The 16,867-nt window shown below is 41.2% G+C and overlaps 1 protein-coding gene across 2 annotated transcripts; it reads left to right on the top strand.

Annotated features, from left to right (window-relative positions):
* The first annotated feature begins 1,967 nt into the window (after positions 1–1,967).
* LOC113745060 (glycogen debranching enzyme-like) lies at positions 1,968–14,513 on the top strand. 2 transcript variants are annotated; one of them, XM_027276494.1, is made up of 12 exons: positions 1,970–2,140; positions 3,210–3,361; positions 4,609–4,696; positions 5,249–5,459; positions 6,123–6,292; positions 6,607–6,810; positions 8,878–9,059; positions 10,347–10,458; positions 10,750–10,876; positions 12,436–12,538; positions 13,779–13,876; positions 14,216–14,512. In XM_027276494.1, the coding sequence occupies exons 2-12, from the start codon at positions 3,344–3,346 to the stop codon at positions 14,367–14,369; spliced, it is 1,467 nt and encodes a 488-aa protein (XP_027132295.1). In that variant the 5' UTR covers positions 1,970–2,140; positions 3,210–3,343; the 3' UTR covers positions 14,370–14,512. The 2 variants fall into 2 exon arrangements, with proteins under 2 accessions (XP_027132296.1, XP_027132295.1); XM_027276495.1 differs by lacking the exon at positions 3,210–3,361 and having other exon boundaries at positions 1,968–2,140; positions 14,216–14,513.
* Positions 14,514–16,867: the final 2,354 nt, after the last annotated feature.

The following is a 16,867-nucleotide window of genomic DNA, read 5'->3' as shown; positions in this document are numbered from 1 at the left end:
GTATGAATCCAAAAATTAGTTGGTAGAGTTGTGTGTAAAGTCTAGATGATTTATCATACATTCAATATTCGATTTCAATTTCCAATAATGCAATTACATGTAAATGATGTTTAATACTGGCACAACTTACTGTAACAATCCATCATATATTTTGAATCATGTCTTTAAAAGTCTTTATCTAGTCTTTATCTTGGCTGCTAAAAAGCGATCATATAAGGAGAGTAACTGATTTGAGTTTTATGCCCGGACATGTTACTTATCAATCTGATGAGATATTTAGACTTAGTGCAGGTCACCACATCCAGTTCTGCAACAGTGAAACAAGACTCTGAATCAGAGGAGTGCTTTAATCACGTCATGCTTTTATTATACAGATGTTTATTGCTTCCTGCTGACGCTGAAATTCTCAAAGTCAGAGTCAAAGTAAAAAATGGTCACGTGAATTCCTGCCATAAATGCATTAATGACCCATGTGATTAATCTGATGATCAGCAGATTTTTTTGCATGTGTATATTTTTAATAATCATCTAAACTTTAAAAATACATCTAGTTTTCTTGGATCCCTTAAAATCAAGAAGGCCTTGTGACACATAGTGGGGTTGAAGACACCCCAGTTGGGAATGAATGATCAAACATATGATGGATCCACTTTGTTTTTGTATCAATCCTAGTGATGATAGGATTAAAGACGATCATATCAGTTGTACTGATACTTTAGGATTTTTTTACAGTACGTATACCTTAGTCAGAATGTGGATTTGAGCTCAAGGACAGCCAACGGGTCACTCGGGTTGCCCAGCTATGTTGCTTTACAGTGTGTAAAGTGCATGAACCTATTAACCCACAGTGTGAACGTCAGAACAAGCCACGTTTCATTCATTGTCCCCTACTACCATCATGTGGTAACATACAGTATCATACACATATATCCCATTGAACAGATGCACACTGTATGATTTCAGAAGCTTGCACTGAATTTGAGGTATACTTAAACTATACTATTAAAAAAAAAAAAATCATTAGGTTTATTATGAGAATAATAATATAGAAAATGCAAGATGAGAATTTAAATAAATACAATATAATTTAACCTAGCGTTTAAGAGAAATCAAAGAATGGTAAGACAGCTTCACTGGATGATACTGACACTTCCATATTTGTTACCGAGAAGTAGCAAGCCATATAAAAACGTTAAGAGGATGTTATTCAGTATAAATTCAATATTTCATTTAAATTTGTAATTAATTTATTTCATTATGTTGTTTCTTGCAATGTCCCTGGAGAATCTTAGTCTGCAGCTTTGAACAGATTTGAGTGGTGTCATTTTCATTGTACTTCCACTGTGAGACAGTACAGTGACAACAGTTTCAAGCATTACATTCTGCTTACACGTCTAAAGGTGTCAGTGTGTTGATCAAATGTATCCATTGAATGTTGATGAACGTGGCTTGGTTTGGATGTTGAAAGAGAACAAGGTGAGAAAAATTCATAATAAAACTAAAGTGGAGATGCTCAAACAATGAAGTAATATTGGAATACTGTTTACACATACTACCAGTCACAGTCATTCTGGACAGGGAGAATGGATGGTGCTCGTGCAGCACAGGCCTGTGTGCTGCTCTCTGTGCAACAGCTGCACTGCAGTGTCAGGTTATGTAACTCCACTGTCTGTTTACGTGTGTACGTGACGTGTGCACGTGTCTGGTAAAGCTTGGAAAACGCGCAACAGAAATGATCGAAGACTCTTTGGGAGCATTTTGGCAGCAATGTCCTCTCAGAATTCATGTTATTCATGTTAATATGCCGTATTACATCTACATCTACGATCGGGTCTACGTATGAATGAGGTTCTAATACAAATGCGGCTGGTAAAGGGTAGATAGCATTGGACAGCTTTCTGGATACAGATATGTTATGAAATGAATGCTTACACTAAATGAGGACAGAGCGTTCTGTTCAATAAACACATATTTGCTTCCTACATGTTCTTTGTTCCGTGTTACTCGGGTTATTACGGTAAGGGGCCGCTGCCTTCGGACCACGCCCCCTCAGTGCAGCCACTGTGCGTCCAGGACAAACAGCTGTCACCCCGCGAGCTGTCCTCCTGCTGCTGGGACTGACTGCAGACACAATTGACAGGTGAGTGCAGCACACTCTGGAACATGGCTTTGCTTTGGCGTGCGCTGCTGCCAAATATTACGAAGCTGCCTGTAGTTTTCCCCGCAGGTCGCAGCCGGCATGTCGGAACACAAACCACTAACTACTAGCTGCGTTATCTGGCTGAAACAAGTTTATCTGACGTCGTTATTAACGTTAACGTGACGTTCAGAACAGTCCTAACACTAACGTGACGTCACTTTACAGCCTAATACGACGACGAATGTCGATAACCATTCAAAACCTTAACGCTTTTAAAGTTACCTGACGCGGTGAGGAAGGTGGCTGATGTTACTACATGTAATGTGATGTGATGTAAGTCAGCACGAGCCGCCTTGCATTACTTCCTTCAGTAAAACTTGACGGCACCGCCCACTGTATGAAGTACCAAAGGAAGCTAAAGTTAATTATGTCGCCTTGTTAAAATAACGAGTCTATGGAAAGTTATACATATGCCGAATTATTAAGTGGTTACTAACAATTCAACTGGGACCATCCTTTGTGTGTTACTGTGGATAATGGTATGCTGGTGAGCGAGGAAACTTTAAAGTGGCACTATTTCCAACGGAACTTGGTGTCCGGCCACAAACGGGACGTTAGCTTTGCATGTTATGGTGAATAATTACTTCCCGTCATCTGGATGTGATTGTGCATCTGTTCAACACGCTGTGTCGGCATTAACCCGATGTGCCAAGCAAGAGGGAAGAGTTTTATAAATAGGTAGTGTGACATTAACGCCTGAATTCCTGACCTTGTTCTTTGGTCGGAGCGATGCACTGCGCAGACTCAGTGGGGGGTTCAGTAGGGTTCAGTGACTCTGGATGCATTAACCTGCTCCAATTGTTACTGGACCCAGATCCAAGTCTGAGCTAGTGTGTAGCTGTGCTCAAACTACAAAAACCAACCAGGCATGCTCCAGGGAGTTTCAGGAAGTCACTGACAAAAAAATGTATTGCATATGTGTCCCAATGTGTGTGTGTGTGTGTAACTATTTGATTAACCTGACAATGTGACTGCAGATTGCACACTTTTCCTGTTTGTTTCCTTACAGAGTCATTTGTGATTTGTGGGTGTGTCATCTAATCCCATAATCCAAGAGGTTAAAATAGTCAGTGGTGTGTGATGTCCGCTGTTCACATCCTTTACTGAGATAAAAGAAGTAAAACCACACTGTACAAATCCTCCATGGCAAGCACAAGTCAAGTAAGTCAATACAGTAAATGCTCATTATGCTTAATGGCTCCTATCAGAATTGTTTTAGATTATATTGTATACAAAGCACCACATTTAATACAGTACCAGATGTTTCACAGACCATCATCAGTTGCAATGCAGTTTCTAGATTAGGTTGCTAAACATTACTGTTAAACTGTCTCCAATAAAATGTACATTTAAAGTGTAAATGCTCCAGCCTTTAGAAGCTCAGCAAAGGCAAGATCATCAGCTGACTGACTGAAGGTTTGTGTCCAGACTCAGTTTTTTACCAGCAGAAATATTCTGCACTCTCTGTGTTACAACACTTTGCGCAACGTATGTCACAACCAACTGATTGTTTAACATTTAACCCTTCTTATCATTGATCATATTTGCCAAACCTGCGCTGTTTATGTCATGTACCTATTGATTAGTTTCAACATGTGAATGGTGGTCTTTTTTCCTTTTAGAAATAAGCCCTATTTCTGCATATCAACAGCCACAATCTGTGACTAACACAGACCAAAAGGTGGCAGTTACACTGGAGTTAGAAGTGGCAGGAGAAATCAAACCATCAGAGAAATGTATTTTGCTAGTTCAACAGAGAAGTAAATGATGTGATGCTGCACTTTTGTTAATGCACAGTTTGTTCAGTAAAATGTTGAATGCAGAAACGCGAGGTTACAGCTAACATCCCCACACTATTGTTATGACTGACGGGGATTCATATATTCATACTGAGTTCAAAGTTACCAGAATGTTCTGTCAGTGTGATACAATACTGCCAAAATAATCCAATCTAATCTATCAAATTAAAATAAACTAATATGAGTCACATGTAAAGCATGTAAAGTTCTGATTGCACTGATGGACAAAATCCTGGATTCATCCTGACCCTGGATTCAGCCAGAAGGAATTCAGGTCAGATGAATCTGAGGTCCTCGGCATGTTCAGAGCCTTGAATGGTTTTGGGTTGGATTTCCTGCTTCTCTTTATTCTGCTGTGGACCGTGTCAGCCTGGACTTTTTTTTTTGGATGAAGTACAACCTAAGTTCAATTTGAATGCAGTGGCAGTGTGGCACGAACACATTTTCACTGTCAACATGTTGCAGTATTGATCCACAATATGGCAATGTGGGATTCTACTCGTTTGACAGAAAGCTTTATAGGATTTCATATAGTTTGAAAGAAGAAGTGTTTAGTGGTTGGTGTTTCTAACTGTTTAGTAACCTGTATTTTTTTTTTGTCTTTTCAAGATGTTGCCTCAACACTTGAAGCAGATCCGAGTCCTCATGCTCAACGACAAGGAGAACTTAGAGAGGACTCTGTTCAGACTCGAACAAGGTAATGCTGCTTTGAAACAGCTGTGCTTGCAGTGTTCCACTTTACTTGATGTCGAATGTATGAGGGAGGCCTTTCACCTTTATATACAGAGCAGTATCATAGAGAAGACTACTGCTGCAGCTACCTCAGATACTAATATGATTTCAATTTAAGCACCACAGACCTGCAGACAGACCTGTGTGTTGGCTGAAAGAGGAGTAGCTAGTTGTCTTGAATGGAGAAGTAAAGTGTTCCATTTGACATTTACAGCACTCTGAACCTGAGAGGGATTTTGAGGGCTAGCTGCTAAACTGGACTATATATAGACAACCTTGTCATGGTCCAGACTGAAGAATAAAGAAGTTTGACATTTTTAATCTGACTGTGAGTGACTGTGTATTATGAGTAGTCGATTTATTTGTTTCAGAGCAGCAGAACAGTCGATGTGTGTGTGTGTGTGAGAAAGAGGGAGAGAGGGAGTTTGTTGAAAGAGGGTTCCACACAGATGTTGAGACTATAAAAGGACAGCATTCATCTATATGCTAAAATAAATAAACCTGTCTTTGTCTTTAGGGTTTGAACTCCAGTTCCGCCTGGGCCCAAGCCTTCAGGGCAGGAGGGTTATGGTGCACACCAACTACCCACTTGAAGGACAACCGTTTGACCGAAACAACTTCCGTGTTTTAGCATGGAACTACCCAACAGGGAGAGAGGATGACTCTGATAAGTTCTGCTCTCTGGACCTCCAGATAGCCGGGTCCTATCAGTACTACTTTGGATATGGGTAAGACCCTCCTGATAATGGATTAAAGGCTATATATACACTTACTATAGCTTTTTCCTGGAGATGTTTGTTGTTGTGACTAATGGGACAACAATTTTGAGATTGGTCCAATTGAGCAAGACCATCTGTTATACTTCAGGGCAATTGAGCTTGAATGAATGTGTTAAAACACCAAAAACACAAAAACACTAACTAACTAACTGATAGAGGCAGCAAAATTCCAGCAACTCCTGTGTTCTGTGGCATGAAATGAATGTTTTTGTCAGTGGAGTCTGGAGGCTTTGAACAGAGCCGTACAACAATGATGAAATGGTCTTACTCTTTAACAAAAAGGTATAATAGGTATGTCCCAGTCATGGTTGCTTGTTCCCAATCTCCTAATCCAAGTCCAGTTCAATATTTTTCCAAACATTTTAATTAATTTAATAATAAATGTAATAAAAATGAATTTTGATGAATTGAATCATATTTTAAAGCTATTAAATTATGCTTGCTGCAGCACAGCTTTCCTTTGATAATTCCTTATAATATTCTGTAGTGACCTATAGTATTTATTAATTATGTTGTTCTTTTTTTTATGTCTGTCTGTGCTATAGTTTGCATATTTCTTCACCTCCACTGTGTCCATTATTTTCCTGTCTAATGTTTTTTTTTCCCCCACAGAGACACAGAGTGCTCAGGGAGAGGATACATCGTGGTCGACCCCGTCCTTCGTGTTGGAGCAGACAATCACGTCCTCCCATTAGACTGCATCACCATCCAGACCTACCTGTCCAAATGTCTTGGACACCTCGATGACTGGCCAGATAGACTGAGAGTATCCAAGGAGTCAGGTGTGTGTGTGTGTGTGTATTTTATTTCATGTTTTATGTAAAGTGCCATACAAATCAGGTAGCAGTTACCCCACAGTGGTTAGAGAGTTTAGGATAATAAAATTATTAGTCTGGAAGAACAAAGAAAAAATTGATTTGTAAGAATGTGTGTGACCCTACACCTGATCCTGTGGGGTCACCTGAGGTCTTTGTTTACAGTACGTTGTTTTAGTCCTCACCTTCAGCTCAAATTGACTCAGATCAATCATTACCCTTGTGTGTGTAATGGTGTGTATTCATGTGTGTGTGTGTGTGTGTGTGTGTTTCTCTCACAGGTTACAACATGATCCACTTCACGCCTCTGCAGACTCTAGGAGAGTCCAGGTCCTGTTACTCTTTGGCGGACCAGCTGACCTTTAACCCTGAGTTCAGCCCAGAGGGTGAGAGCTACAACTGGGAAGATGTGGGGGCTCTGGTGGAGAAGTTAAGGACAGAATGGAACATGCTGTGTATTACAGACGTGGTGTATAATCATACTGGTGAGTGACTGTGTGCATCTCTTTATATCTGTACAGTATGTATTCCAAATCCAGATCTGAAATACAGTGAGAGTCTATAAGCACACTGTTAAGTGTGTGGAGTGTAAGTGGGGCACTTAAAGAGCAGTTACAACACCTGAACATGATCACACAGGTAATATATTAAAGTTTAACACAGGGCTTAACACAGGGTCAACAATACAATGAAATGTGCTGTACGAGAGGAACCGGTCAGCTCAGCATTAACAGCACTACACATAAGAATAATAAAAAAAAGAAAGCTTAAGTAAAATACAAAACTATGAAATTCTAGGTAGAAAGGAATAATATAGAAATATAAAATATATTAAAACATGATATGAAAACTATGTATAAGTGTTCTATACATATAAACAAGTATTGAGAAGAGGTGAATTTTGAGGTGATGCTGAGAATGTAGGGCAGTAGACCATGGGCCATTAACCTTATTCTATACTGACAGTGTGTTTACACGAGTTTATCTGTCAGGGGCTGTCAAGATAAATCGGATACAATTAACCTGTTCTGATCCCTAAAGTTTAGTCCTAAAACAAGGTCCGTCCAGCATGGACACATCAAGAAAGAAAAGAAAAGTAAGATATGAATATAACAAAGCCAAAACTATATTAGTGTTTTGGTGTTCAATTTTGTGGGTATGATGAATGGTTGTTGATACAGGATGGAGGATTAATAGGAAAAAATATATAGACTAAAATCTTTCAGTCAAACCACAACAGACATACATGACAGGAACATGTTTATCCTGAACATGTCGACAGTTTCATTTACTTGTCAGACCACAAGGCCATCATGAAACCCATGTATGACTGTAATGTCACTGGATTCAAGAAATGTTTTTTAAACCTTTGAGAATTGACTCCGTCTTGGGTGTCACTTCAGTTATTTGTTCGTACACTGTACATATAACACACAACTCTGCATGCGAGTGTGGTGCATTTTATTTAACCTTCAGAATATATCATCTCTCAGTCTCCCCTTTTTTTCCTCGCACACACATTTTCAAGTATGTGTGTGTGAGCAGCATGCTAAACTAGGACCTGACTTCATTGAGTAAAGAGCCCACTGGCATGAAGCCAAGAAGCAGAGTTACTGGCCCTTAATGGGAACAATAAGGAGAGGAAGGTGATCGCTGTGAATGAAGCACTACACATGCACATTTAGTAAATTTGTGTAAATGATGGACATCATAGGGATAAAACAGACATACATTTAAAGCCAGGTTCTTCTGCTATTCCCTAGTACCTTGCAGAATGAAGAAAGCTTCCAGATGAACTTGTTTGGGTTCAGTATGCTAATTAAAGTGCTTGAAATGGGATGTATTTTTTGAATAAAAACTGAACACACTAACATGAAGGTAAAAAGACACCGCAGCTCTGTACTGTATGTGCTGTCTTATGTTAGCATCATGTACTCATGTACCCCTCGACCCCATCTTCCCATTCCCAGAAAAGGTCAGTAAAGGGCAGTAAAATGAGCCAGATTAAAAGGTTAAACACTGACTTGATTTACTGTCCAAGTGTCACTCTATCTATAGAATATTTAGCTATCTATAGGGGCCTGTTTTTTCTGAGCACTCTGAGGTGCAACAGACTCCCCAAAAAACTTCTACCGCTGCACAATTAAGAGAATCCTGACATACTTAAAATGGCTAAGCGGATCATTGACTCTCCACTCTCAAACCTGAAAGACTTCTACTCAAGCTGTCTCATCAGACGGGCCACTGACATCATGAGGGACCCCTTACACCTCTCAACCCGACTGCTGCTGATAACACAATAAATGCAATAACTGTCAATATCAACATATAGATGTGTACATGTATATACATATATTATGACTATGATTATATTTTTATACGTTTAATTCTTCTTCTTTTATATTTATCTACATATGCTGTAAAGTGAAGTGGAGTGAAGCCAAACCAAATTTTGTCCCTTTCTGGCTCATCCTCAATATCATTGTACCTAATGCAGTTTAATCACACGGAACTAAACGATGATGATTCTGTCTTTGTCTTTTTCTGCATAGCTGCTAACAGTGTGTGGATCAAAGAACATCCAGAGTGCGGTTACAACCTGGTGAACTCACCTCACCTGCGACCAGCCTGGGTCTTAGATAGAGCTATCCTCCATTTAACCACCAGAGTAGCAGAGGGACGCTACAAATCTAAAGGACTACCTGCTGTCATTACCAATGAGAGCCATCTGAATGTGAGTAAACACAGTTCAGCTTGGCACATCTCAACAGACAGTGAACAGAGTGGACTTCATATACCCTGATGAAGATGTTTTTGTACTTAAATCAAACCAAACTTTAATAACAGTGGCTGAATTTAAGAAAACCGTTGTTGAAGTGTTTCCTGCATTAGGAAATGCAGCTTCCAGCCTGCCTCATACTAATGGAGCTACATTAAAGCCTAGGAACAAGTGAACAACACAGCTGAGGGATGATCTATGAAGCAGCTTCCACACATAAAACGAGGCATTTGCATCATTTGACCCTTCCTACTCAGAAAAAGGGCCAGATCAGCAGATTTTTTACAGCTGATTTTAAATCTGTTCCTCCAGAGCAGGTTAGGTGTGCAGCATGAGTTACCATGGTGATCTAAAGAGAGACATTTTTGTGATAGCGATACCTCAGTGCACATGTATCTGTTCATAGTACATAGTTGACTGTACACCTCATGATTGGAACACGTCATGAAACTATGTTTGCCAAACCATTATGGTGCATAGTTAATGTGAAATGTTTTTTTCAGCAGCATTTAAAGTCAGTTCACTTTTAAAAGTAGACTTAAGACTTTCCTTTTTGATAGAGCTTATAGTTAGGGCTGGCTCAGGTCATCCCTTAGTTATGCTGCCATAGAACTATGCTGGAGGACTCCCCCTCCTTCCCTCCCCTCCCTCCGTCTCTCTCTCTCTCTCTCTCTCTCTCTGTCTCTCTCTCTCTCTCTCTCTCTCTCTCTCTCTCTCTCTCCCCCTCTCTCTCTCTCTCTCTCTCTCTCTCTCTCTCTCTCTCTCTCTCTCTCTCTCTCTCCCTCCCTCTCCATCTCTCTCTCTCTGTCTCTGTCTCTGTCTCTCTCTTTCTCTCTCTCTCTGTCTCTCTCTGTCTCTCTCTCTCTCTCCATTTCTCTCTCTCTCTCTCTCTGTCTCTCTCTCCATCTCTCTCTCTCTGTCTCCCTCTCTCTCTCCATCTCTCTCTCTCTGTCTCCCTCTCTCTCTCCCTCTCTCTCTCTCTCTGTCTCTCTCTCTCTCTCTCTCTTTCTCTCTCTCTGTCTCTCTCTCCCTCTCTCTCTCTCTCTCTCTCTCTCCATCTCTCTCTCTCTGTCTCTCTCTCTCTCCATCTCTCTCTCTCTGTCTCCCTCCCTCTCTCTCTCTCCGCTCTCCCTCTCTCTCTCCCTCTCTCCCTCCCTCTCTCTCTTTCTCTCTCTCTCTCTCTCTCTCTCTCTCTATGTCCCCCTCACTCTCTCTCATATTGTGTTAATGTGTGTGTTTCAGGCCCTCCGTAGAGTGTTGTGGGAAGATGTGTATCCTGAGATCAAGCTGTGGGAGTTCTTCCAGATCAAAGTGGACAGTTCTGTGGAGCAGTTCAGAACTCTGCTCCAAAAAGGTCTGTACTGCAGATCAGAAGTATTACTGCAAAACACCTTTATTTTGTAGGTTGCAGACCTTCAGAGGTGTGTCAACATTCCAGTAGCACCTTCGATTACCACACAGGTAGGCACAGAACTGTGTGTAGGTGGCCTACATTCATGCAATGATAACCTTTCTACATGTTTCATGTCAACAGCAACACAGACTGTTGTGGCTGTACTCATCACTTAGAACGCTGCTAGTGTGCTAATAAACACAAAGACATTTGCTTTTGCTTTAAATATCATTTGTGTTAATGTGTTTCTAGGCACCGAGCCAGATCGTAGTAAGACTGGAGGGAAGAAGGGCCTGAAGATCACTCAGGACCCACATTACCGTCGTTATGGCAACACAGTGGACATGGACTCTGCTCTGGAGACATTTGTACCTCACAGGTCAGACTCAAAACTTCAAGTGACTGTTGTTGTTCAAAGGCTCTGTGTTTTGTAAGACGTGACGTGTTTTAGTGGTTCTTTGAGTTCGTCCGTCTTCTCCCGCTTATCCGTTTTTGACGGGTCGCGGGGGCAGCAGCTTCAGCAGGGAAGCCCAGACTTCCCTCTCACCGGCCACTTCGTCCAGCTCTTCCAGGGGGACCCCAAGGCGTTTCCAGGCCAGCCGAGAGACATAGTCCCTCCAGCGTGTCCTCGGTCTTCCCCGGGGCCGCCGCCCGGAGGGACGTGCCTGGGACATCTCACCAGGGAGACGTCCAGGAGGCATCTTTACGAGATGCCCGAGCTTGTCACCCTATCTCTAAGGGAGAGCCCAGCCACCCTGCGAAGGAAGCTCATTTCGGCCGCTTGTATTCGCAATCTCATTCTTTCGGTCACCACCCAAAGCTTGTGACCATAGGTGAGGGTAGGAACGTAGATCGACTGGTAAATCGAGAGCTTCGCCTTTCGGCTTAGCTCCTTCTTCACCACAATGGACCGGTGCAGAGCCTGCATCACTGCAGAAGCTGCACCAATCCACTGGTCCAATCTCCCGCTCCATCCTTCCCTCACTTGTGAACAAGACACCAAGGTTCTTTGAGTTCTTTCGTGAATTTAAGCTGTACACGTGTATTTGTTATGACAGCCAATCATCAACCAGGTCACCAACAGCAGACCCAGCAGCAGCTAATATTACTGACTAGTCCAGCAGCAGTCAGCCCAGCTCAGCGTCTGTCTTTCAGCCTTTGATTTCACCAAGCTCTCACCAACCACTGAAAGTCAGTCCATGATTTGTCCGGTGGCTTCTTGCCTGGTAACTTTCTCCTTCACCCTCCTTAGCTTTGGTCACTTTGCCTCTGCTATAATGTTTCAAGCTCAATTACATTGCCTGCTTGCTCAGCTCCGGTTCTGGTGTGACACTGGCTTCTCTCCTGTCTGCATTGCCTTCGCCTAAAAACCTCCCAGCAGTTCAAAACACCTGTGGTACAAAAACACTCTCCAGTGCTCTGAGCTCACAGCTTGGGCAGTCTGGCTAATGAACTGAGCTAACATTAGCTAGCATTAGCTAACAGCAGCTCCATTTCACAGCAGTTTACTAAACAGTCCATCAAGAAACTCACATAGAGTTGAGGCGGAGCAGCCAGAAAACCAGAAAACATTTTCTCCATAAAATATGATCCAGTTTCACCAAAATCAGTCAAATAGTTGGTGGTGTCAAGTGTTACATACTTGTCGGAGGTGGTCGTACCGGAGCCCAAAGTTACATAGTGTGAGAACAGATGTATGAATGACAGAGACACCAGTCACCTGATTACAAGTCAGTGTAGCATCTACAGGATTTAAAATCTGTTATTTTATGGTAGAAATGTTACATTAATGGTGCTTTAAAATCCTAAACTAGACCTCCATCCCCAGTTAGTAATCCTGACCTGGCAGGCCCTTCATATTCTGTTTCTGTGTATGTAGCACTGCAGATTTAAGAGTGGTGGTATTTTTTGCTTCATGTTACCTCTCTCCCTCCACAGCTCCTCCCCACAGCATATCGAGGACTGCTGTGGTTGGCTGAGACAGAAGCTTAACGAGTTGAATGAAGAGCAGCACCACATCATACACCAGCATCAGGAGCAGGCAAGTGTAATGTAGCACTGGGGAGAGTTACTGCTGATGGCACCTATATTAATAATAATTAGAATGCAATGCAGCAGCATAATATGACCGAGCACTAAAGGGACATGCAACATGTGTGAACAGCCATGTGTGAGTGCACATGTGAGCCAGATGGTGTCAAACCTGACCCCCGTTGGTGGTGCTCTCATTCAAGGAGAGATTCTGACATAGATACCAGGAATGTTTAAATGCCTCATGCCATTTCTACTTTAGGTTAATTTATTATCATTATATTACATGACATGGTGCATTTATCGTCATTATTGACACAATAGTGCAACAGTAAGTGTCAAACAATTACCAACTTCAGAAAAATATCTCATTAAAAGATTCATATTTTAGAGCAATTTGCCTTCAACATAAACATTTTTTGCTTGTCTGACTAATACCTTGAGAACGGTCAGTCACAGCAGTAGACTCCTATATGTAATGGAACATGTTTATTACTCCAGCAAGTAGTCCAAGCCTTAGTAACGACCTGCAACAGAGATGATGTCTAGTCCCAGCCAACAAATGTCAAAGTTTTTCAAAGGAGACTGTGGAGTTTCCCAAACTGAATAAATACCACAAACAGTTTACACACTAAACTGCTTTGCTAGTTCAGTTGTGTAGTGACTAAGATATCTGCTGAAAAAGAGATTTCCATGAACTTTAAGCTAGTAGTGCCATGTCAGCGCACAGCTGATGGAGGATGTGATCCAAACATTTCCAATAATTCCTCAATATTATGAAGTCCAAAAGTCAAAATGTATTGAACAAACATTCACAGCATGTTTGTATCTAATAAAATATTCAGCTTCAGTCCATATTAGTTGAACTTTAGTTGAAAGACTTAACTCACTGAACTGTTTGATCTTTGACGTGCTGCTTACAAACGAGATGCACACCTGTATTAAAATGACCATAAAGTACAGTCTACTCATTAAAGAAAGAAACATGTTATACATTTCCAGGATGTGACAATAGTAAGTAAAGGAGGACTAAAATCTTTAGTGATGAGTCTGGTAAATGCCTAGTTGACCAATCAGATTGCTTGGTTGGAACAACTTGCTGTATAATCTTGTATACTAACTCCCGAAATAGCACACTGCCCACATTAGAACATAGTGTATTCTGCATAGGATTAGCGTTCAGTGTGGAATCAGAGGCACAGCGAGGGTTCATCAGTCACTGTTCTTTATGTTCTTCTTCTATCCTCAAGGCTGCCAACTGCATTGTGGGAAATATAGTGTATGAGCGTTTGGCTGACCACGGCCCCAAGCTTGGTCCCGTTAACAGGAAAAACCCTCTAGTTACCAGGTAATGAATTTAAAGATGTGTGTTGAATATGAAAAACGGGATGGATACGGTGTATGGTGGTGGAGACTTCCTTCATAAATGTGTGTTAGGTCAGATTTAATAAAAAATTGAGAAAAATCCCTGCCATTAGTCTTGGATTCTTCCGAACTTCATTCTTTATTAAAGTAGTTGCACAAATCAAATTGAATTGTAGTAGATGAGATGGATGATGCAGATACAAAGTAATGCCAGATATAAACATCCTTTACAAATAACATGGATATTAGGTTCATAATAATTCCAGGTGTGTGATAGAGGGCTGAGTGTCGGTCATCTCAGTGTTTTCATCTTCTGTCTCAGGTATTTCACCTTCCCATATCAGGACATGACTCTAGAGCAGGAGCTGCAGCTGCTTGACCAGCCAGACAAGACGTGTCATTTCCTGGCTCACAACGGCTGGGTGATGGGCGACGATCCACTGCGTAATTTTGCAGAGCCAGGTAACATATATTAAACTTCTTAGAATCAAGGAAAAAAAGTTTAAGGGCGACACATAAATATACTGCAAAAAAGGGGAAGAGAGCCTCACTGCTCCCTCTGTCCATCACGCTTTATCCTCTTGCATGTTTAATGTTTGTAAAATGAACGTTTCATCGCTATGTGCATACGTCAAAATTATGTTGGACTCCGTAGTTTTCTCTGGACCCCTGCCCAATGTGACCAGTGATGACCGCTGGCTGTCAAGGTGGTGTCCTTAATTCTATTCTAGATTTATAGGTAGCCAATGCAAGGAACCAAAATGGGGAGATGTGATCTCTGATCTTGGGTTCTGTCAGAAACACGTCCGCAGCATTCTGAATTAACTGCAAAGTCCTAAGAGACTTATTGGAGCCAGCCTGAAACAAAGAGTTACAATAGTCCAGCCTTGAAGATACAAATGTGTGGACTAGTTTTTTGCATCCGCCTGAGGACAATGCGTCTGATTTAGCGATGTTACGTAAGTGGAAGAATGCAGTCCTCGAAATTTTTTTTATGTGACGTTAACGGACAAATCCTGATCAAACACCACGCAGATTTCTTTACAGTGAGGCTGGAGGCCAGGGTGATCCTATCTAAAGTAATAGTCTCTAGAAAGAGAGTTTTCTGAGGTGTTTGGGTCCAATTACAAGAATTCAGTTTTTTTTTTCCAATTGTAGGTCATCCACACTTTTATATCCTTAAGGCATGTTTGGAGAGTTTAGCTTAACTGATCACATAATTTGAATTTGTTATTGTTCAATTCAAATCAGTTCTCACAATTCAATTTCATTTCTGTGACAAACATCTGGGTAGTTTGAGGCAATCAATCGAGCGCAGATACACAGGAAACAAATGCCCATAACAGCGCAGTTGCCGGGCAGGCAGAACACACACACACAACACACAACCACACAACACACCAACCACACACACACACACACACGTAGGTGCTGATTGGCCGAAGAGGACGTCCTGTGTATCTGTGCTCGATTGCTCCTGCCTCAACTACCCGGCGGTTTGTCACAGAAAATTTATTCAGTTACCAAACTAAGTACCATTCAATTTCAAATTACAATTCAGATTTCAATGCAGTGATTCAAGTATATATATATATATATATATATATATCATATTCAAAATTCAGATTTTGGTTGGACCTATTTCAGCCCATAGTCATAACAACATAACAATGAAAATTAATGGGTGATTGGAGTGAATATGTTCCCTAAAGGAAGCATATAAAACTTTTTTTTTGTTTGTTTGTTGTTTGTCCCTTTTCAAGCTTTATTTTTTTGATAGATAATACAATACAATAATTCCTTTATCTGTTTAAGGATCAAGCTGGATGCAAATTCTGCAGATAAAAATTCAGAATAAGGACCTGAGCTCCATATACTGTAACAAATAAAATTGGCTCGATGTTTTCCAGGTTGGGTGAGTGAGGCTAAAAACAAGACTTTCAAATGAATTATAATTAGTTTAGGTTTAGGATTTATTAATAGACCTGATTTCAGGAGTCCACATTTAATTCTCTTATTTGGACTGTTGGAGATGTTGATTTAATTTTATTAAGTTTTTATGATGAACTCCTCTTCTGTTTGTTTTATCTTTAAATAATGTAGGTGGACGGGGGACAGACAGTCTCTATACTAAGGACTGGGTGGGCAGCTGCTCTAATGGAGGCGCAGAGAAGCGTGTACAGACTGCAGCTCTGCTTCCTGGTCTCAACTCTGGGTTGTCGACATGGTTTTGGTCAGCTAATAAACTTGGCCATATTTCTAGATATGAGCTGCTCCATCCAAAGTGGGGATGGATGCCGTCTCTCCTAATCAGACCAGGTTTTCCCCAGAAAGGTGTCCAATTGTCTATGAAGCCCACATCGTTTCCCCCCTTTCCACCTAACCTTCTATTAGTTCCTAAATAATTCCATTTTTTTTATCTCTGTTCTTCTTTTCTTGTCCTCTCCGTTTTTTCCTCTTCATTTTCTCCGTTCTTTCACCCTTCCCCTATCATTCCATATCACTCTCGAGCAGGAGCTTGCATCTTCTTGAACACGCCATACACTACTTGTCATTTCCCTTCCTGTCCACACAACGGCTTGTTTCTTACTACGATCCCCTTCTTAATTTTTGTCAGAGCCAGGTAACATATATTCAACTTCTTCTCCTCCAGATTCCCCCCACCTTTTTCCGGCCAAGGCTAAGGGCGACCCATAAATATAAAAACTGCACATAAGGGGGAAAGAAGCCTCACTGCTCCTCCTTTCCTCCCGCTTTATCTCTTTCCTTTTTCATTTTTTAACATTACAACGTTTCATTCAACCGACTTCATTCATCAAATCATCATCATCAAATCATCAAATTCAAATCATTCATCATCATTCAATCGCTAGGGTGCATACGGTCAAATTATGTTGGGCTCCGTAGTTTATTTCTCTGGAACCCCTGCCCAAGTGACGCAGTGTGACCGCTGGCTGTCGAGGTGGGGTCCAGC

Source organism: Larimichthys crocea, unplaced genomic scaffold (assembly GCF_000972845.2).
Source record: "Larimichthys crocea isolate SSNF unplaced genomic scaffold, L_crocea_2.0 scaffold397, whole genome shotgun sequence".
NCBI lineage: Eukaryota > Metazoa > Chordata > Actinopteri > Sciaenidae > Larimichthys > Larimichthys crocea.
This window is presented reverse-complemented; position numbering and strand designations above follow the sequence as displayed.

What these genes read in the sequence shown, in the direction of transcription:
- LOC113745060 (XM_027276494.1), top strand. An exon ending in CGTGGTGTATAATCATACTG is followed by an intron (nt 6,811 to 8,877) that starts GTGAGTGACTGT and finishes TTTTCTGCATAG; the next exon opens with CTGCTAACAGTGTGTGGATC. An exon ending in CAGAACTCTGCTCCAAAAAG is followed by an intron (nt 10,459 to 10,749) that starts GTCTGTACTGCA and finishes ATGTGTTTCTAG; the next exon opens with GCACCGAGCCAGATCGTAGT.